This window comes from Crocodylus siamensis, chromosome 3 (genome assembly GCF_052110815.1).
Source record: "Crocodylus siamensis isolate JL-2025a chromosome 3, ASM5211081v1, whole genome shotgun sequence".
In the NCBI taxonomy this organism is placed as follows: Eukaryota; Metazoa; Chordata; order Crocodylia; family Crocodylidae; genus Crocodylus; species Crocodylus siamensis.
The window spans coordinates 83763173-83786716 of record NC_143397.1 but is presented as its reverse complement, the minus strand read 5'-3'; the positions used below and the strand labels follow the sequence as shown (position 1 = coordinate 83786716).

Sequence of the window (23544 nt, the reverse complement as noted above, 5' to 3'; positions counted from 1 at the left end):
GAAGAAAACTTAATAAAAGGTTGCAGTAAAATGGATTTTGGCCCTTTGTACACTGATGCATTAAAATAAAGAGGATAGCATGCCAAACAAAATATATATTGTTTTGTCAATCTAGTGGTACCATTGAGATTTAGTAGGTTCCAAGGTACAAGTCTAAGGAGTGTTTTCTCTAGAAAAAAATTAAAGGTTTTTTTTTCTTGTTATTCTCATCCTTTTCACGTGGTATTCTGTAAAATGCCATCCAACAGTGCAGCAACTTTAGATGTATATCCGTTGTGCCAGCTTAAGAAATCCTCTTCCACGGTTTGTTGTGCTCTATATTTCATGATATAAAAAGTTGCACCATAACTTCTCCAAAAATCCTGCCCTCAATTCTTGAAGCTTTGCAAGTAAAATATATCTTCTAAGGACCTGAGTGATCAGTAATGACAAAAATAACATATGCATTAATATTTCACTTGATAAATTGCGAAGATCTATGCATTGCTTAAATTTGTCAACAGTACCTTTCCAGCAAAGTGCAAGGCATTTGAAAAATTACCTCTCATGTTTCAGGCAGAAAGGGAAAAAGCACTTTTTCAAACAATGAAAACATTTCCCTTATGGATAGTTAAACCAGAACCATGGTTTAAATTGGGAAGAAATTAGGACAGGGATGTTCCTACAACTGATCCTTTTAGGCTATGGTTGTAATATTCACGTTGGATTATTTAAAAGTAAAATTCCTATGAAGTATCTCATGTAATGATAAATGCTCTTTCTTGCCTAGAGAGGAGAACTGTGTGAGAAACTGTTTTTCCTCTTGAAACCTTGTCCTCACCTGGCATCCATGACCTTATCCTCTCCTGGTTCTTTATTTACATCTTTAAATGATCAGCCAGTATGTCCTTTGGTAGATCTTCCTTAAACCTTTAGCTTTCTGTGGGATGTCTCAAGGTCATGTTCTTGGTCCCTTTTCTTTTTTCCTCTACACTTTACCCCAGTCTCATACACAAAACCAGCTACTAGGGCTGTGTGACATTTTGGTCTCTGATTTGATTTGGTGGAGATTCGGCGTGATTCAGTGGCTGAATCTCTGAATCCGAAGCAAATCAGAGGACCCTTTAATCTCTCCAAATCAAATTGGAACCCTCCGAATCAATTTGGAGAGATTTGGAAATTTGGACATAGACACAGCTTTAAAAGTTTTTTCTACATACCTCTAGGTAGCAGGGACTTGTGAAAGCTGTGATGCTGGGGTGCATGGAGTGTCCCACAGAAGTGCAGGGGGCTCCCCAGTGTGCTCAGCAGCAGACCCAGGAGTGGACCAGAAGCATATCCAGTCCACTTCCAGGTCCACCAGTGACTGGTGCCTCCTGGGTCTGGCGGGGTGTACCCGGGTCCCCCTGTGGCTGATTGCCAAGCTGGGGCTGTACAGGGGGGCCCCCAGCACTCCCTGGCAGACCCAGAATTGGACCAGAAGTACTTCTGGGTTCGGCACTGAGCACATTGAGGCCCCTCCCCCTGCACTCCTGTGGGATGCTCCATGCACTCCAACATCACAGTGTTCACAAGCCGCACCTACTACCTCAAGGTATGTAAAGAAACTTCTAAATCTGTGTCTCTGTCTGAATTGCTGATTCTCTGAATCAGCATCGAATCTTCAGATTCAGCCTAATTGAATCAGAGACAGTGATCTGAATCAAGTAATTGAATTGCTGTCCCTGATTTCGGCTGAACCCAACTCCAAATCAAATAGGACCCATTTTGCACACCCCTACTAGCTACCATCTCTCTTCAAATGATTATCAGATCTTCCTCTCTCATCCCTTCTATCCCAATTAAAATCTGTCTGTGTCCAGCTGGCATTCAATTTCAACTCAGCATGACTAAACATAAAACAAAGGTTTTGTGGCAGAATTCTGTTTCATTTTACACACCTAAACGACAATGTCTCAGCCTGATAAATGACATCTTGGGGCACTTACACAGTTTGTGATTCCAGTACCTATGCTGCATAACATATGCAGTAGACTGTGCACTGGTCTGGAAAAGTGTGCATGTAAAGTGAAATAGCATTACATCTTTATTCTCTGTCTCAGTTTTCCCCACTACCCCTTTTTTAATCCATGTTGCCATCTTTTTTGTCCTGTAGGGCTATAACCTGGGCATCATCTTTGACTTGGACCTCTCTGTAGGTCCTCACTTCTAGTCTAAATATAAATCTTGTAGATTCCTCCTGCACTATATAACTAAACTATAGCCATTTCTCTCTCTTGAAATAGCTAAAATGCTTGCCCAGGCTCTCAGCACCTTACATATTGACTAATACAACATTATTTTTCTGGCTTGACAGATGCTCTGCTGCTCTCCTGATACTCACCCAGAATGTTGTTGCAAGGATAGTTTTTCTGGCCTACTGCCTTAACCAGGTCACTGGTCTCTAGGCGCCCAACCATTAACCCCCTTTTCTTTTTTACAGTAAACTTAAGCTCATTGTCTTCACTTTTAAAGCCTTTCACAACCTATCATCTTTCATTTACTGTGAGATTTTGACTCTGGTCCCCAATTGTCCCATAAAGCCAGCCTTCATTACTCACTTTTCAAACACGTTCATGCTTTCTCCCATACTGTTGCTTGCATGTGGAGGTTTCTGTAAGCATATATAAAATGCCTCGTCTACCTTCAGATCCCTTGTTTGCCATGATGCCTACACAAAACTTTACACTAGCTGGATTATTAGGGTAGGTACAGAATCAAAAACCTGAGGCTAAATCAATTCTATCTTTTCAGGTTAGTCTTAACTGCACAGATAAAATTGAAACAGAAGTGAACTTTTGATACAGGGAATGCTGCCACGTGCCTGCAGTGGATTAGGCCAAAAGCTAAGGGGTGCTAGAGCATGGCTCTCTGGCTGTGTGTTCACTTCCTCTTCCTGCTGCCCCTGAGGTCTCTGGGATTTGCAGTCCAGAATGACAGTATCAGGACTCTGCAGGGTTCCTCATCACTTCCTCTTCCTCCTTCCAGGTACCTGTGGGATTTGTAGTCCACAGTTGTAGCCAAGAGTAAGTTTAAGTGGGGGATGGGGTGTTTAACCCCCTTCCCTGGCCCCAGGCCCCAACCAGAGATTGTTGGGGGGAGGAGGGGGCAGTCCCCCCACCCTGCAAACTGGTCTGCATCCCTAATGGGGCTTGCCCTCTCACCCTTTGTCAGCCAGCTGTCACTGTTCCAGCTAGGGAACAGAGGGGTGGGGCCAGCCTTGCTCTCTGGAGTAGACAGTACAGCCCAGTGCTGGTCTGGAAAGCATACTGCGGGACTGTGATTTAAGTTAAACCAGGAAGGGGTCTGGGACAGAAGTTTCATAAACTGGTTTGATCCAAATCATTTAAGTCTGATACTACATTCAAGCAGGTTTATCTTAAACCAGTTTCAGCCATTTTGAAACTGTTTTTTGTGCACTTAGCTTCTGTTCGGTTACAGGTTTAAACCAGTTTCTGATCACTTACTGGTTTATGTGTAACTTCTGTCCCTAGCCTTAATGTGCTATGACTATCTGGCTATCGTGATGATTGTCCTATTGTTATGCTTTCTTATCTTTCTGCCTCTGTTGTTTCTTGTCTTAGACTGAAACTGTAAGCTCTTTTGGGCAAGAACTGCCTTTTTGTTCTGTGTTTTTGCTTCACTCAGTGTTGTGGGGCTGTGGACTCCTGGGAGCTGGTATGATGTTGATGATAATTTTTAGTTTGAGGTTGTAGCAGGCTATACAGAGGATGGCTTAGGGATAATGCTGCCTTTATTTAACAGTGATTTTCTTTCTGTGGTCATAGTGTAAAGTGTGGAATATACAGGATTAACTAAAGGGAGAGAGCAATTAACCAACAAACTAACAGAACTAAAGAGTTATTTGGATACTCGGGCTGACCTTGGATGTGCTGTGGGATGTTATCAGAGGCCCCTTTGCTTCATATGACAAGGGCATTATCGGTCATAAGTTTATTTTACCAGTTTTTAAAGCACTCATTATTATGGCAAGTACTTCTTTTAATTATAAGGAAAGAAGATTCCTGCCCACTCTGCCCTCCTTGGCTAAGTACATACAGTCAAAAAGCCAAAGGCTGAACCAGTTCAATCTTTGCAGGTTAGTCTAAGCTGCATAGATTGAACCAATAAGCAAGCGAACAGATGTTCACTTTTGATTCTGGAAATACAGCCACATGTTGGAGTGGTCCAGGCCAGAAGCTGGGGGTGCAAGAGCATGCCTCCCTTTTCGGCTGAAGCCAGATAGCTTGGGCCAAGGCTAGCCTGCCTACCCTGTAAGGGAGGTGGGAGTTGTGCAGGAGGTGCAAAGCATCATGGAATGCTGTGGGACTGAGAGTTATGTTGAATCTGGAGGGGATCTGGGACAGAAGTTCAATAAACCAATTTAAACTAAATCAGTTAAGTTTAATACTACGTCCATCCAGGTTTATCTTAAATCAGTTTCAGGCATTCTGAAAGTGGTTTATGTGCACTGAACTTCTGTTGTGTTACAGATTTGAAACCATTTCTGATCACTTGTACTGGTTTATGCATAATTTCTGTCTCTAGCCCTTGTGTATCCACCCAACACATGCCATGGTTCCACAGGCCCTGAATTTTGCTTAAAGCCTTTTAACCTGTCAGAGTTTAGGCAATTTTTCTTTGTCAGTATGAATGCATGTCACACATGAATCTGTCTCACTGTAAGGCTATTTCAAAAGAAACCTCTGCTTTGCTTGAGAAGTCCTTATTGGTGTATGTTCTGAGCAGGGTTTATTTCAAACAAGTAATGAAGACAGCTATAACTTACTTCTGGAAACAGTGGAGAAGTGAGATGTTTAATAAGAAACTACATTTAGCTGTTTCTCCCATAAACATGCTGTACTGTACCTAAACACATCAACATATCCAAACCATGCAGTCAACCACTCCAGTTACTTATATCTCAAAGCTATAATGTCTCACTCTCCATCAGTATATCTCATACCTCTTTCCCACATATATCTAGTTAGTAAAGTAGAGAATTATTGGCACATGCAGCCACACCTGTCAGTGCTGAAGGAGATGGCTGAGGGAGGGGAATTTTTTCCTGAGTTACAGGGGAGTCTTTGTTTCTAACTCTAGGTCCTTCTTCAGTTATCAGCAATGATGATGATTCAGCAAGTCCCCTCCATCATATTTCAAATGGGAGTAACACTCCATCATCTTCTGAAGGCGGCCCAGATGCTGTCATCATCGGAATGACAAAGATTCCTGTCATTGAAAATCCTCAGTACTTTGGGATCACCAACAGTCAACTGAAGCCAGACACCTGTAAGTACAGATATTTACATATATGTTGTTCATTTATTTTTTTCTCAGTGTTGCTGAGTCTTTTTACTAGAGCTAATAGAAATATTGTGCAAATTACCAGGAGCAGAAGAATAGAATAAAAATGCATGGAAGATATTAAAGACATTGTACTTAAAATGAACTGCTTTACATCTGTCAAAGCTAGTGGTCCAAATTCAGCCCTTGTGACTGGTCACCTAAGTTAGCGCAATTAACTACTTAGAGCCGGATCCAAAGTCTGTTGAAGTCTTTCCACTGATTTCAGCAATCTTTGGACCTGTCTGGGGCCCGGATTTTAAATTTGTCTCAAAGGTTTATCAGGTCAAAGTATATTTGGCTTTGGACCAAAATCAGAAGACAATATTTGCACAGCACCTTTACATATGTTCTAATACCAAATTCATTTTCTTGTGATAATGGATATAAATTTACTCTGAAATATGCTTAGCAAAGGTGACAACTTTTATTCTTTTATTTAGCTAGCTCAATCCTTTCAACTGGAAAACATGTTTAATGTTTAAGCTAAGCATTAAGTTTTATTTTTACTGCCGAAAACCAAAAATCTCTCAAATACATGTTTTTAGATCATCAGGTGCAGAAATGTGAAGTCAGTATTTAAAAAAAGTACTCCACCCATCAGTTACTGACCTCCATATCAAAAAAAAGTAATTTTGCTAATGGGCATTTGTAGTGTGGCTCTTGAAATGCTAAATTTCGGAGTACAGCAAATTTTTAACAAGTATCTTAAGAAAATTATAATTGATATCAGTAGCCACAGTTAATATGCTACAGGAGAACAAATGAAGACTGGTATTTATGGATGAATCCTGGCACTAGCCAATTGTGCAGGAGTGGCAGCTGTAATCAATGTTACTTAATGGTTTCCATTTTCAGTCACTCATAAACTTCTCATGCTTTTATCTTTTGGATTGACATTTTTGAGGCTTGATTCCTAGTGATTATTTAATGCTTCTGCAAAAACAGGCTTAGAGCATGAGTAGAAGGAGAAAAATTATATGTCCATATTATAAAAAAATCAGACAACCATTTTTTGAACAGCATGAAAGAGCCAGAGGTTGAAAACAGAAGAGGAATATCTTTAAATGTTTCAGTGAAAATTGATTCTGATTTGAGCAAGTTATAGGCCTTTACAAATTGTATTCTGCCAAATACATAGCAGATTTGGTGCAAACTTTTCCATAAACTGATAGGGGGGCTGATCTATTTCCCAGGGAAGTTAATAGAGGGATTCTTACTGATTGAACTGGACATTGAGTCAGACAAAATGCATGTAACTAAGGGAGCATACTGTAGTTTTGTGGCAAAAGCTGTAGGCTGGATACCGAGACTGAGTCAACAAACTTGGTTTCAAGCGGTATATAGAATACACAGGATGTAACAGGAACCCTTCCTCTATAGTGTGTGTGTGCATGTGTGTATGTGTGTTGGAGGGGAGGGAGTGAACATATATAAGGGTTGAAGTCAAGACATCTACTTCTCCTATGAACTGTAATTTCAGTCCACAGGTGAGGCATCCAAAGTGGAGCATTAGGAAGCTGTTTCAATGCTAAATCTAGCATTCTCTGCTTTTTATTTATAGCGTTATGTAGCATTATTTTACAGTTTGACATCTTTTATACAGTAATCCTCTGCTAAAGGATCTCAAAATAATTTGACAAATCATGTGCCTGTGCATAAATATGTTTTTGTACTTGACAAGGTTAAGGAGAACATTGCATAGATGCATTGTGAGGACAGCATCAATCCCTGAGATTTGAAACCACTAAGGAATCACACGTGGGGCAAAATGCCCACATGCCATTTACAATGTTCTGTAAAAGCCCATGTTTATGAAAAAGAGGCTTTTGTACTTCTGTTCCCAGCTGCATTGAACCACATTATAATTGTTCTTAAAACAAATTTCCATGAGTTCAGTTTCTGATTTTCAACAGTAATGTAAAAAAGTATGCATCTGTTGCTTTTGAAAAAGAATTGTTCCAAAACAAAGAACACTTTTGAATAAGAAGTTGGACCTTAGAGAAGCATTGCTTTAGAGTTGAGAAACTAACTAAGTTCTGATCCTGAGGCGACTTCAAGTTTGTTTGATTTTGAACACTGTGGATATTCCAGTTACATTCAGTGAAATAAATCAGTGCGTAAAGTTAAGCATGTGCATAAATGTTTGAAGAGAGAGCCCTGATGTCATATGACTATGCATGAGAAGAGCACTACGTTTGAACATGGAGGGAAAAGCTGGGCACAACAGGTCATTTATATGTTGTGTTGCTCATCCCCATATTTGAGATATATGAGTTTTTATTGTTTTAAACAAATAGACTGAGGTAAACTAGTGCAACATAACCTAATAAAACCAAATCAGATTTCTTCTACCACACTAAGCATGTCCAATAGAAAGGGTAATTTGAATTGTCTAAGACAGAATTATTTCACATATACTCTCTCTATCTCACTCACTTTTTATTAGAGAGCTGCACGTGTCCTCCTTTAAACTGTAGGTCTCCTCCTGATTTCTCTTTCTGCCATCATTTCAAGCTATAGGTTCAGTAGCTCTCATAGTGGTTTCTTGTTTACAGTAATACCAGCTCCAAATGTCATCTGGTTTCTCATTTTGAGTTAAATAATTAACATTTATGTTTATTTCCTACCCAGCTTAAATATTGTTTTCATCTAAGCAATAGATACACCATTGATGACTGTCAGGCTGGAAAATAACTTTGTGGTTTAATATATGTTGCTCTGTGGTTTTTGGGTTAAGTGAAATTCCATGCATACAGTAAAGCTGTATTATTATGGAATTTAAAGGAGTGTGTTTGCAGCGAGATGCCCTTATCCATTTTGCTGGGGTCATCTGATCCCAGCAGTCTTTCCTGCCCAAGTGCAGGGGTGCTGCGCCCAATTATCTGTAAGGTCCCCTCCAGACCCTAACAACTATGAAACTATGACTTTAAGCCATATTTTATCCTCTTATCAACAACTTGTTCTTATATATAGCGCATCAAACTCCAGCACAAGTTTTAAGAAGTACATGTATTTAAAAACTAACTATTACAGTAAATCCCATTTGAGATTCCACCACATCACCAGTACGTTAGTACTTCTGCCACTGCAACAATTGTTTCTGAGAGATACCAGCTTCTGAAAAGTGCAGTTCTAGAAATGAAGGGAAGAAAGGTAATGGTGTTCCTCTCCAGTTCTAGTACATCCTTTTAAGGTGGAAGAACCAAAGTGATTGCAGTAAACCTCATGCAGGTCCAACAACTGGTTCTAATCGGCACCCAGAAGTACAAGGGATGAAATTCTGGCCCTAATGTCACCTGGAATGTTTGTCTAGAATGTAACCAAATGATCTGATGGATGTATTGATGTACTGCACTGGAAATGTTCTCCCTCCTCCATTCATGCATGTGTAATATTTTCCATCCTGGCCGCACAGGACCTAGCCATCCATTCTCCTCTACCCGTCCAGCCAGCCCACAGGATTCTATTACAACTCCTGCCCTTTGTGCACCACTGTGGCTCTTCATTTACCTGCTCTGGACACTCAACTGCTGGTGGCCTCAGCTCTTTCTGGCCTTTGTCAGGTTCCTCTACCCTTATGGAAGACCTCAGTATTTCCACATTGAATTTTTGCATGTTGCTAGCATACAGAGTAACTTAGGGTCCACACTATACTGATTCACCTGCTTTTAGTTACAGTCATGAGGGAATGCTCTTGCTTGAAGCTGCCTGGCTAGTTGTGACTAGCCAACTTTCAAATTCGGGGAGAGGGTTTGCATTCTGGGGTGGCATAATGAACTTTGCAGTGAGATCATTCCTAAATGAAGTTGCAGTGTGCTAGACAGAGCCTGTGGCTTGATCACCTGCGAATGATTTTCCACGGTTGCTGTTGAAACTAAGCCATGACACTGTAGTGAAATAATCTGCAGATGCAAGAATCTCATGTGGATGGCAAATCCAGAAATTATTTTCCCTTGGAACAAATCTAATAGTCATTTCACATGAGAACTCAATGGCTGCTAAATATCTTAAATCATCACTTAGCTTGCTGAAAACTGCTTGGAGTATATCAGACCATTACTTTTGCATTTAAATGATTAGGAGAAGAAATCCACACAATATTCACACATTGCCTTGTTGAGAGTAATGTGAAAAACTAAACTTCAGGACAGGAGATGCATAAAACATCAGTGGGATTGTACTGGTTGTAAATCAGGGAAGAATCAATAAGTTGCAACTGTCAGGTAAACTTTATGATTTAGGTTACAAACAGATGTTGCCCTTGTCCCGCCATATACCATTTTATGTAGGAGAAAATGCAAGTATACTGCTATCCTTGCCCTTGTTGCATCGCAAGCACCCAAAAAGGGCCACATGACAATTGCTACTAACCTTTTCTACAGCTTTATTGCAGTAGACATGTGTACGCTTATGGGTGCTCTTGGGTGCACATGTCACGCTGCCTGGCCCCAACCCAGGGCACACATCTGCAGAGTTGGGAAACCCCCTGTGGAGTCCCTATTCTGCACCTGCAGACGAAGAGCCCAAGAATAGCCCTGCATGGGATTCCCAAGACACATGTTTCATGCGGCCTGGCCCTAACCTGAGGTGCGCTCTGCAAGTACAGAGCAGGGACCCTATGTCAGGGTGTTCCTCAAGTTTACAGATATGCATCCTGAGTCAGGGTTAGGCACCTGGAACTGCTGTCCCACAGGATCAGGCTCAGGACAACAGTCCCAGGCAACATCTGTCTATGCCAATCCAGCAGATCAGCTGTGCCAAAATTGGCCTGAGTTGCACACAGGCAGATTCTACTGAATGAAACTAAGTGCAAAAATTGATCTTTACTCTTTTTGGTTCACATATTCCAGTCCATAGGCCAGTTTTTGGTCTCAGGTTCCTTAGGGTAAATTTGAAACAATCCATTTGGCTCATTTGCTAAAACGAATTAATTAAAAATCCTTATAGCAAATTCCTAGTTTCAATCCTTCTTTTTCCAGTTAGATTTTTTTCAAGATATTTTCACTATTGCAAAGTAACATACTGGGCAGTGGTGCTAATTTGTTCCCATGCGGTTTATCAGCTGAGTATCTGTGCTAATGGATAGGACACAAAGGCTACAAACAGAAGTTGCATTTGTCCCATAATAAACTATTTTAACCTGGGACAAAGTACAGTTGTCCAGATGTCCAGAATAAAACTGAAAAATGTTTGTAGGATAACAGCTAACAGTTTATCTTTGGACATTGAAAATGTATCTCAACAGTTATCCCAGGATTGCATCATTGAATCAGTGGCAGAAAAGTGTCAGTGAATTTAGCTGCTTAGTAAACCCTGATTAGAAAGGTGACGTGTGTGAATGCTGATTCATAGTTTCTAGGATCCCACAATACTTCTGTTCTGGGACAAACACAGGCACAACTTGTCCAAGGACAGATGCAGTGTTTCTTCTTAAACAAAGTCATGTTCACTTTAGAAAAAAGTGGTGAAATCTGTCTTTCATATGTAGAAGTCTGGTGTGCCAGGGTATTTCTGATGCCTTTATGAAATAATCAGTGATCCTTTTTTTTTGTGCTAAGGTGTGTGTACATACTGTGTGTATGTTTGATTATGGAAATTTAGCTGCATGCAGTGGGAAAAATATTAAGGCTTAATTTTTTAAAATAATATAATAGCATGAGCTTCTGTCTCAATAGATTAAAATAAAATGATTAATCTGAACTTCAATGAACTTCAATTAAATATCACATACTTTTTATAAGACAGTATTAAAAATAAAGGCTGGGTTAGTGAAAAATTATTATTATTATAATATTTAGCTCAAATGCTTCTAATGTAATAGTTTTCCTAACCATGCATGTCTTAATTCAACTACTTATGGCTAGAGTTAGTAAAATGCACTAAAACAGTTTCCTTTATGGTACAGAAGTCTGTCCACATAAGTGCTATGAATTATTTTCACCTTTCCAGTTGGCTTTTTGCTAGGGAGTTCTGCTGCCACTTGCCAGTTGCTAGAAATAATTGCTCTAAATTAATTTCTACTGATTTTGCAGATCTGCAAATATTAATTTACAGTCAGTCAGTAGTTACATAGTAAATTCCTGATAGCACATATAGTGGTTATCTTAGAAAAACAGGAATTGAAAGGGCACCTCCCTTTCTGAAAAGACTGACCCTTTCAATAAACTGCAGCCTTAAGATGTCACACCCATGTTGTTAGAGTTAGAGCTGGTCTTTTATTTAGTTTAATGTGCCCTGAAGTTACAGATCTTTTAAATTTAAGAGTGAAATAGTAGTTATGTTGGACAGTAGGAGAAATACCACCTCCCTCCAGGCTCTGCTCCAGGTCTAAGAGCAGGGAGAGAGAGAGAATTGTTATCAATTACCATGTTTTTATCATGAATCTTACAGTTTTGGGATATTCTTGTTAAAGCCCCAGATGAGTAGCTTGGCTTTTATTTAAAAAAGAAAAGAAAAGAAAAGGAAATTCCTAGTCATCTTGGCTGTGGGAAAAAATTGATAATGTGCCAAAATGGCCACTAGAGGCTGAGAAATACAATAGCAAAGAAAGTCTGAGGTAGTTAGCCATGGTAGTCTTTAGTCGGTCAGAAGGCAGAGTAGATGTGTACCTTTATAGACTAACTAAATAAGATATATATAGAGAGACAGCACAAGCTTTCATGAACCCAAGTCTTTTAAACCATACTTAAACCTATAAGTTTATCAAGGAAGCACAACAGGGAATTGGAGATGCGCTATTTACCAGAGTGCCCCAGGGAGTAACTAGGAATAATGGGTACAAACTAGTGGAGAGTAGATTTAGGTTAGACATTAGGAAGAAATTTTTTACAGTAAGGGTGGCCAGAATCTGGAATGGGCTTCCAAGAGAGGTGGTACTGTCACCTAACTTTCAGGTCTTCAAGAGGAGGCTTGATAGTCACCTGGCTGCGGTCAACTGACCTCAGTCCTTTTTCTTGCCAGGGACAGGAGATCATACATGAGGATCCATTGTGGTCCCTTCTGACTCTCCAATCTATGAATCTTAACACAGTTCATTTTGTGGATGATATCTTCCATGATTTCACATTCAAACTGATTTTAATTTTTTATTTCCTGAGAACAGCAAGCCTGAGGTGAGGGGAGTGTCATGAGAGGTTGAAGTGTTCTGCCACAACAGGCTTTTATGTCCTTTTGCAGCTGATGTCTGATTGGTGTTCATTCAGTCTTATACACAGAGATAGATCGCCCTGTCTATCTGATGTAGACAACAGACAGAAATTGTAAGCAGGTAATGACATATATGACTTTCATAGAACTGCAGGTGAATGAACCTTGGATTCTGTGGTCCTTGTTATTTGGTCCAGAGATGATGTGACCTGTACTGATGGGGACAAGTTTGTGCCCAGTGGCTACCTTGGTCATCCTTTTCCAAGAGGGGCTGGAGATTATTCATGATATGTCTTAGCTGTTCTAGCTGGGGGCTATAGGTAACAACCAGAGGGATTCTGTTGTTCTTGTCCCAGGGTTCTGGTGATGTCTGAGTCTGGCTTTGCTGATCTGAGTGGCTACAGTTTGGGGATTGTATTGTAATTGTAGGAGTCCCTGCTCCAGATCCTTATGGTGTTCATCCTGTTTGGTGGGAACAGATCTGCTTATAATGTAGAGCTTTTAGCTGTAGACAGTAGATCTAATGGTGGGCTTAGGGAAAAAGCTGATGGCAGGGAAGTTCATTGTGGCAGTCACTTGGTTTCTGATAAAGTGGTAGTGACAATGTGGCCATTGCAAACCTTCACTATAGTTTTAGGAAATGAATCTACTGCAGAGTATTCCAGAGTTAGTTTGGTGGAGGGGTGGAAATTGTTAAAGTCTTGGTGAAATTCTCCAAAGTTTCCTTCTCATGTGTACATATTATGAAGATGCCATTAATGTACCTGAGAGTGGGAAGAGAGGGTATCTGCAGAGGAAATGAACTTCAAGGTCTGTCATAAATATTTTGGCACATTGGGGGCCATATGTGTGCCCATGGCAGTACCATTTGTTTGTAGGTACACGGAATCCCCGAACCTGAAATGGGCATGTGTACAGACAAAGCAAGAGAGTGTAAAGGAAACATAAGCAATTTTCTCATCAGGGTTTTTGTTATTTATGGCTTGTAATCCATCCTCTTTGGGGGAGTTAGTGTACAGAGACATAACATCCATTGTAGCTAATATGGCACCGCTGGAAGCTTGTCAATGGAGCCTAGTTTCTTTCAGAAATTGATGGCGTCTTTCAAATAACTGGCATCTCCAGTGGCATATAGGAGTAGGATAGAGTCAGCATAGCCAGAAATTCCCTTTGTGATGGTACCAATGTCAGAAATATTGAGACATCATGGGTTGCCAGGTTTGTAGGTTTTAGGTGATAAAAAGTTGCCTGGCTTTGGTTCCCAGGAGGCAGAAGCAGTAATCTTTTCCTGTATTTCCAAAGGTAGCTTCTTTAAGAGTTTATTTCGTTTTTAAAATCCAGTTTGAACAGGAAATTGCAGAACAAGAAATAGTCTTCAAACAGTGTGTTAAGAATGGTTTAAACAGGGACTATCGATTCATATCCCATTATCTTGATTAACTTTTGTGACTGCTCTATTCCTATGGCAGCGGTTCCTAAACTGCGGGTTGCAATCCCAAATGGCGTCACAACATCAGTGGATGGGGTTGTGGGAGTGGAGGGCTGTGGGTTGGAAGTGAGGGGCCAGGCTGAGGAAATGGGGCTATAATTGGGGTCATGCTGAGGAGCAGTTTGGGAAGCACTGTCCTATGTGTTCTTTGCCTGTATGCCTCTCACGGCACTCAGCTCTTCCTCCTCCCTCTCCCTCCTGCTTTCCTACCTGTTGTATTTTCATTGCTCACTCCACTTTATACTCTGCTCTATGCTGTTCTTTCACAGCACTGGATTAAGTGAATTTAGGTTCATGAAAACTTGTGCTGTGTGTGTGTGTGTGTGTGTGTGTGTGTGTGTGTACACACACACACACACACATATCTTATTTAGTCTATAAAGGTACACATCTACCCTGACTGCTAAAGAAAAAGACCCCAACATTTGTTAGTTTTTTAACATTAAATTAGAGTCAGCGTCATGATTTTGTGGGGCTGCAGCATGTTTTCCTAATATTTGTGGTTGGCAGGGCTGTGCAAGGAGAAAACCCCTGATGGAGTGGGTAAGCAGGAAGGGCTCACAAGCAGGAAGGAATGGAGGCCTAGTAAGCATGTCAGAAAAGGTGAACTTGCAGGTGGGTTGGAGAATCTGCTACTCCCAGTGAAGGGCTGTTGTGTATTGCCCTGCTCTTCCCTCTGGAATAAGCAGGAAAAGATTCATCAGACTGAATTGCAGTTCCTCTCTTATTTTCTTCTGAGGTAGCATACCTACAGGCTGCTCCACAGTTAGAGTACTGAGCAAGAACTCTGTTTTTCTTTATCAATTGTAGATCCAGTCTTACATGTGTAACAGTGGTAGACCTGATGATTCTGGCTCTGGTCATCCATCCTTGTAGAGATCCATGGGCCTACCTCCTTCAGGGAGGTGGGGTTTCACTCAATTATGGAAAAGACTGAAGTGTCTTCTCCCATACCTGAAATCTCCTAGGAGGCCAGGACAAGCAGTGTGAGGGACTGGTGTTCATTTCCTCCAAAACTATTAAAGGCAGCAGCAGGATCTAGCTGGCTACAACTCTTGTGGGAGTTCAAAAACAAAGAGACTTTAACGTGGCCTGTACTCATGTACTTCTCATGTATTCAAGCCATCCTGGCAGAACATACAACCATAACCATGCAGAGTCCTCTACAGGGTCCTGGTCATACTGAGACATCTGAATCTACCTGCTGTATTGGGTGTAGGTAGCAGGGAGTGTGTTTGCTGGCCAGACAGGGATGATGCAGACATACCAGGTTGTTTATTTAAATTTTGATAGGGGGTCCATCTTGAAGGCTCCAGGGAATTTTATAAAATTTAATATATTTGCTAGTATAGAGAGAAAGTATACAGTGAATAGACTGACCAGATCAATCCAGCAACAATCAAATTCCTGAAGTAGCAACAGTAAATAACAATTAATGCCCAGTCATATGTAACAGTTCCATATCATTCACTTCCCCTCAGCCCTCACTAAAGGTCTGAGAAAAAGACATGCTTCTTGGCTGCAGGTTAACATATCTAGACTCTTGTAGAGAGCCAACAATATCTCACAGAAAATACTCTGTGATTGCAGCCCCACCCTTTAAAAAAAAAAACCTGAGCAATTCCATTGATCACAGTGGAAACACGGATGTTCCACAAAAGCAGAAGCCGCCTCTCCGCCAACTAGACCCCACTGTAGAGCACCATACAGGGACTATTAAAAGCATGCAGAGCTTTTTACAGCTCTGCCCTTCACAAAAGGCATCCTGATCTAATCATTCAACAAAACTGAAAACAAACAGCAGAATAGAAACAAAGCCAATGTTCAGTCAAATCCTGATTAAATGGAAACGCCTGCAAGCATGATCTTAACTTGTCAGACTTGGACTTGTTTGACAGCCAGGCTTCCAAAGGCAGGAATCTTCAGCCGGGAACATCCTACTGCCAAAATTTAAAATATAGATATTGAAAGTCAAGAGGCTGTTCATGGGCCTCAGCTGTCCTGGTAGGAGATATACGTTATGGGGTTTTTCTCCCCCTTATCAAGCTGCATCCTTCACTAAAATGTGTTTGCTTTACTGAACAGAATAAATATTTTTTTGGATTCAGCTGCATATTTTTATTGCTGTTTCAGATAGGTGCATCCCCACTCAAGTTGCATGTCTTGTTGATTGTCCTCAAATACCAGTGTAGGAAATGTTGTGCGTGTCCCTCGTGTGCTTCACTTCCATTAACCCAGCAGCAGATTTTTGCATTTTAGTCCGTGGAAGTTTGAGTCCGACATATTTTACTAATAATCTGCCTACATATTTCTTTTGCTCAACATACCAAATATAACTGAGAATAAATTTGGTAGAAATTAAAATGTTTACCACCTGCTGCTGTTCCTCTTTGATTTCATCAAGCCAATAACTCCTTTAGTTTTAATACAAATGGAATAAAACTTCCATAGACTGAAACCTTCAGCTTGGAGGTAAATTGTTGAAGGTTTAGTAATACAGTAGTTCAACACACAGAATTGAGAATGTTCTTGATATCTTTATTTACTTGATAACTGCTTCATCATACCAGGAGCCTCATTATTAACATGAGGATGCATGCTATTTTCTGATCCTAATTTGTGAACTGTGCAGCTCAACTGGAAAGAAAACTTGTCTTCACAAAAATGCTCTTGAGTCAATGAAGTCTGTTGAAAGAAAACAAAATGAAAACTGAAGTATTAATTTCAATTAACAAGTGATTGTGATGAAACTTGAAATTTGATTATTTATGTCTGCATTGGAAGCCACATTAAAGTTAATATCTTTTTGAGTAAATTTGGCAGCTCATTTAGGCCCTGAATAATAAACCCCTTCAGCCAAGCACTCAAGTACCTCTGAATTTTAAGCACAAACACATTTTAAGCACAACACAGTGATCAGCTTCCATTTGGTCCATTTGGAAGCTGGTCACCTTGTGCTTGTGCAAAGATTCAAGGAGATGCATATTAACTTCTGAAGAGCGCATGTGGCTCTGGAGCCGCAGGTTGGCCACCCCAATCTCTGGAAATGCTTTACATAAAATGCAAAGGAGTTTTTTTTAATTTGGGACTTAGCCAAGGACACTGTTGGAGCCACAAAATAATGCAAAACCCCTTTTTACATGTACTACTACAAAGGCTTCATTAAATTTGGTCTTTTTCACGGTAAAAACTCTCTCAAAATGAGTACAGAATTTTGACTTCAGAGTATATAGTATACTATGAGAGTTCTTATCCATCTAACTCCATGATATACTGGAAGCTGAAGAAGTGTTCCAGTGTTCTTTGTAAGGCATAATTTCAAAATATTGTAAATCAGATTAAAGAAATTCTGTATATGAAATCTATATAAAATTATAATAAAGAACTTCTCTGGTAAGAGCCTTAGTGCTGCTCTTACTCCTAACAAAGTTAAAAGAACCAGGATGGGGCTCTTGATACTATTTCCTTGCTCCAGCAGGAGTTGTAGCTGAACAAAAAGCATGAACCCTGATGAAATTAGTAAGATGTTAATGCAAAATAGTAACAAAAATCAAAATGACTATAACATATTTTCATTTTATATTTCAACCCCTAATGAATCCAATGTGTGGCATTTTTCCTCTGGTATAAAAATATCTCATAAATCTTAGGTTAAGAGGAAATCAGAAGTAAATTAAATAACTTCTAACCAAAGTCATCCATGAATAAATCAAACATCACATTTTCTCCAATGTATCATCAAGCGATTGCATCACTATTATGAAGTTTATACTTGCAAGATATGCCTAGCTGCAGGCAAAAGGTTTCCTACGATAAACTTGGGAAAAAAACAAACAAGTGACTGCTAATATAGTAATTCATAATAAATGTTGATTATGATTGACTAGTATTTCTCATGTCATGGTATGGAAAGCATTGTTTCCAAACTATATACAGAATTTTCATGCCACTACTCAGGAAAATGTCTATAGGAAAAACAAGAAAATACCGTAAGTATTATTAGATTCTGCTTCCCAAGTGGGTGATAGCTGGCCTGGCAAAGGGTAGAGTTCCTCCTGTGTTGCAAAGCAGGAGCACAGTGATAGGGGCGTTTTGGGGCAGAATGGGTAGTGACTAGCATCCTCTAAGTTTCAAAGCAGTCCATCAGCAGGTATTGACTTACCAATAGTTTACAGTCAAAGCTGCCGTTTTCTTGGACAGTGCCTTCAGTGCTGTGCCACAGCTCTGAATTTTGCCAAGTGACTCTTCTGACATGCATAGCTGGAGGGGAGACCATGCGCTCCTTTTTGAAAATGCTTTTGAGTGGCAATTTACATCACCCTTAGAAGAAAATCTGCTTGACAGAATCCCAGCACATATTATAGCTGAAGCTTGGTTGAAATTAGAGCTGTACAACCTGTCCTGTGAGCTTCTTGGGATTTAGAACTGTTCTGTTCCATATTAAAACAAAACTGATATCTTTCAAAGTTTTCACACCAAAAAAAAAAAAAAAGAGAGAGAGAGAAACCAGCCCAATTCAGCTGTGATTGCAATGTGAGGTTCATATCCCTACACTGTTCTTATCCCAAATCCCAGACAGTGGTGTATCAACTGGTCTTTAGAGTTCCTCTCTCTCTGGGTCAATGAATAATTGATAACACATGGGGGAAGAGCTCCAAATGTGAGAAATTAAAAGACATGTATTCTGAAATTCTCTCTTGCCTAGTGATTAGAACGCTGACCAAGGGTGTGAGAGGCCAAGTCCTTATTCTGCGTCAATGTGACTAAAATACAAAATCCCTACAGGGCAAAAGTCTCAAGGAACTCATCCAGATGTCCTAATGGCCAGACTATTTGTCATTCCTTTGTCTTCTTTTCTGTCTCTGGTGCTCTGGTTTTGATCAGAAATTCAGTCTTGGAACCAAGAAAACTTTTCTGATGAAAGTTTCATCAGAACTAGTATGCGACTCATTTTGGCTTTGACAAATCAGCGTTTTTCCAACCAAATAGTTCTGACGATAACCGACTAACGACTTTGGTTAGATTATACTTTTGCATTATGGACACAAGGAAAGTAAAAATGCAGTATAATTGTCTTGGAAATTGTTGCCAATAACTTAAGTAATATTAATGCTTATGTTTAAGTATTAATATTTATCCTTATATTAAGCATAAATAATATTAATGCTTATATACATAATTATTAAATCTCTGCATCTTTATATCTGGTTTTTAAAATATTAATTAATTTATTAAACCTCTCACTGTCACTGCATTTCTCATTGCCTATAATGGCAGTTAAATCAGAATCACAAATCACTGTTCCTTCACAGAATTTATTTTAATTAGTTTATTTCAGTTTATACACACATTCTTTATGAAGGAGCAGCCAACCTTTGATCAAAGCACTCCTTTGGCGCATTTTAAAAATACATGTACACAGACAATTCCAGGGACCCCTTCTCCATGGTAATTAACATAAATCATAACCCAGCAGCTAAAACGTATTTTTGATCCTTATTATCTTCTAACACTACTGTCCCACTATCTCTCAGCAACCTTTGGAGATGATAAACTATTTCTGTTTTGGTTTGTTCAGAGGGAGCTTCAAAACTGAAGGGCCTCTAATGGAACATGCTACCACTTGTTCCTTCTTCTGTAGCCGTGCCAGGACTTCCACTGACCACCATATCACTGTGTAGCACTGGGAGGAACAGTTGCTCTTTCAGAGAAACAGGTGTCAAGTTATTTATCATTGGCACAAATGTGTAGATGTACAGCCAGTTATTTAATAAGATGCACCATCGAGGGACAGGTTACTGCTCTTTTATAAAAAGGCCATTGCATGGATGAAGTCATCAGACACAGCAGTTAGGTATAAAAGGAACACTCCTTGGTCACATTCTAGTGAGCCCATGACTGCAATAATTGAAGTCGTCTTTGCAGATTATTAAGGAATCAGTGTGATTAAAGCATTAAACCCCTTCAGGGGAAAGAAATATCAGATAACTTAGATCAAGACCCTATATCGGGGCTTTGAATTGTTAAGGTTCTGTTGATGAAGAGCAGTCATTAATATACATACACAAATTATCCTCTCCTCTTGTAAAAAGCAGTGCATCTAGATGCTACCCAGACTCTAACTCATTTAACTGAAAAACAGTTCATGTAAAAGTTGGAAGGGTTCTTGTCCAGTTCACTGTTTTTTTTTACTTAGTCTTAATGCAAAGATGACAGTATGTTACAAAAGTAGGCATGTTAATGTTTGTTCAGGGACTCAAGCAGGAAGGAAAGCCTGAACTGGCCTGCAGCTTAGCATGCCCCTCACTCCTTCCCAGTGCCTGGAACCTGGACCTGGAAGCTGCCATTCATGTTTGGGCAGCTGTGAATGCGGTTGACAGCTGCCGGGTCCAGACTTCAGGCAAGGAGGGGATGACAGGGCATGCTAATGTTGCAGAAATGGGGACTCCAGCTGTGGGGAGTGGGGAAGGGGTATGTTAAAGCTGCAGGCCAGTTCAGGCTTTCATGTTGGTCACAGCTCCAAGAGAGAGGAATGGGGAGAGGGGGAGAGAGAGAGAGAGAGGGAGAGGAGTCTGGCCCTTGACAGGTCACCAAAACTCATTAAGTGGCCCACCAGCCCAAATAATTGCCTATTCCTGCATTAGGATGAGGGTGACAGTGAGTTTTTTTGGTGTTTGCCTCTAGTGCTCTGTGATTATTTCACCCTTACAACTAGGACTCCTTTGGCCCTGTAGTTAAATTACAATCTATTGATGTTAAAATAACTTATATTTAGATATGTCAAATGAAGAGTAGTTTTGAACCTGTGCCCATGGCTTATCAGTACTCTTTGGTTGTTTGTATGTTGATTTATTATAGACAATAGGAACTTTAATTTATTCCTTGTCAAGCAGTGAATTAAAAAAGGCCATGTACAAGTACCTTCTTCATATTGGAATTATACTTCCACAAGCAGCCATTTTGCCTCTGGCAATCAGGCAGGTGTAGGCTTACTTCTTCCTTTGCTAGCCAACAAAATTACAATACAGTACATTGAGAAATAATTTAAATCCAACTATTGCCAACTGTTTCTATTTAATTGGACAGTGTCTTATCGCCTAATTAAAATAATTGGGCAAACCCATTTGCCAGCTGGAATTGTCTGCAATTGATTTTGCATTTCTTTGAGCTATCCCTTAACATTTTTTATAGAATTTTAAGCTTATAATTTTTGAGCATGTATCACTTATGTGATATTTTTGAGAACTCTGAAACCAAGTGAGGCTGATGAACATAATGAAGACCAAGGCAGGCCTCCTAGAACTGGTGGAAAAGAAACAAGTTGAAACTTTTCCCTGAATTAGTGGCTTCTCTCCAAGGGCCATTTCCCAAATTGATTTCCCATTGAAACCAGAGAAAGTCTTTTCAACCCATTGACTTCAGTGGACTTTGAGTCAATCACAAAAAAATAGGACAAAATGCATATTTAAACCTACAGTGTTGGGATTTTGTCAAGTGATGATGAATATTCCTGACCCTTGAAATATTCTGTACATTTGCCATTCATACTATCCTGCAGCAGGAGACCTGTTTTGGGCTACTGAATTTCCTTGTTTCATGTAGTTGAAGAATCCTAACATACAGTGTCATAAAGGATGCTGTCAAAATAGAACCAATACTGCACAAAAGGACTACACAAACAAGTTAATACTCACTTGGATTGGAAGCTTTGTCATCTCACACCTTGAGCCTGTGCTAAAAAGCAATAGAATTTGATACATCCAAAGTACTGCTATGTACTTTATAGTTAAAAAATATATATACACAAAGTATTATTTTTAATGATGGAAAGTAAGTTTATGCAGAAACCATGGAACTTTACTGTTGGCTGTGATTTAGGGAAGGGGTCTGTCTTGCCTGAGCATATGATACTCATTTTGTATCATATAAAAATGCATTCAATGCAAAATCATGCCACCTGAAAGACAAGGTTCTTTGGCTAAATCTCCTATTTTTATTTGAACAACTCAAATTGTTGGAAAAATTCTTCTTTGCAAGCTTTTGGGTACAAGTTTCCATCAGGCTGAGGAAGCATCTGCAGTTGGTGTGTGCTCCTCCTGGATAAAATAGTAAAGAAGCCAGAAGCCAGTGTGCACGTGAGAAAGCCAGCCAGTGACAATGTAAATTGAGGTAGCCAATGGGTGAGAGACAGGTTAAGGTGGAGGGAGGGAGGGCTTCCTTCCTATTTCATCTAGGAAGAGCACACACCAACTGCAGATGCTTCCTCAGCCTGGTGAAGGGTATTTGTACCCAAAAGCTTGCAAAGAAGAATTTTTCCAACTATCTGAGTTGGTCTAATAAAAATATTGAATTTACCCAAAGAACCTCATCTGCCTTTGTCCTTTGACCAACACGGCTACAACCTACACCCCTGTCACCTGCATAAAAGTCTCTGAGGAAATGTTTTGCTCTATGATACCTGAGGGGGTTTTTTTCTCCCTCTATGAATTATGCGTACACACATACACATGTCAAAATCTGTTGCTTGTTAGTTAAGCCGTCTTCTTAAACTCAGTTTGATTGTTCCTTGATCTTAAATGAAGGCTGTGTTCTGAGGTATTTGCAGGGAGGAGAGAAAAGCATCTGTCTTATGCTGAAAGAAATACTTCAGCTGACTACACAAAAGCTGGCTGAGAGTCCTGAACCCAGTTACACAGACAGAGAAGTTCTGAGCTGTATTGAAACCAAAATGCCTTCATGCCTGAGCTTCTTTTGCTCCTCAAGTATTTCATTCTTATTAAAGAGAAAAGGTTGGTTATATTGGAGGAAGCACAATCTAAAATTAAGGGGAGGAGGAGGATTATATAGGTTCAACACTCACCTAGAATTTCAAATTCTTCTACTGAGGAAACAGATGTATATCAGTTTATTTATCAATTTGAATATGAATAATGAGAGACCACCGTCATGAACCTGTCCTTCACCCCCTCCTTGTCTCCATCTTATACAATGTAATTTTAGCAAATTCTCATCAGTCACATCACAGTTGCAGGTACAAACTGAACTTCTAGCTTTGCACAGCATTTTAAGAGTCTGAAAAGTGCACCATAGTTAATCATACTGGAAAAGCCATGTTCACAGCCTGTTTGAACACATTCCAGCTAATAACTGCTAGTGCTGCTTTCCTTGTGTCCCTAATTCCTTAATGGGACAGGCTTAGTTTAACCAAAACCAGTGACAAACCTTTCTTATCTCTGACAGCAGCTTATTGGAATTAGTTTTTATAAATTAAAGAGCTATCTCATATTGTGCTGCTGAACAGTTCTGCAGCCTGATGCATTGAAATGACTGAAATTCCCTTTGCATTTATGGTTTACATAGTTCATATTATAGGCTGACTGTAAATGAAATTAACCTTTTGGGTGGGTGACATATATTCAGTATTAGTCCCTCATTATCATCCACAGAAGGTGATGGTTTGATTGGTGTGAGACATGGCCTCCATTTTTTCCCTGTAACAAAATAGTGAAGGATATTTCAGAAAATAACTGTAATAATACATG

The 23544-nt window shown here is 39.8% G+C and overlaps 1 protein-coding gene across 4 annotated transcripts in view; it reads left to right on the top strand.

The window, feature by feature from the left end:
* NTRK2 (neurotrophic receptor tyrosine kinase 2) overlaps window positions 1-23544 on the top strand; it is a 324818-nt gene that overhangs the window by 188211 nt on the left and 113063 nt on the right. For 3 of the 4 annotated variants that reach the window (XR_016441261.1, XM_090038645.1, XM_090038642.1), the window contains one exon: window positions 5122-5310. Coding sequence is in view for 3 of the 4 variants with exons in the window: in XM_090038645.1 (XP_089894771.1) it covers window positions 5122-5310 (189 nt within the window). In the remaining variant the exon portion in view is untranslated. The remainder of the gene's footprint in view (window positions 1-5121; window positions 5311-23544) is intronic. The other variant, XM_090038644.1, reaches the window with a different exon arrangement.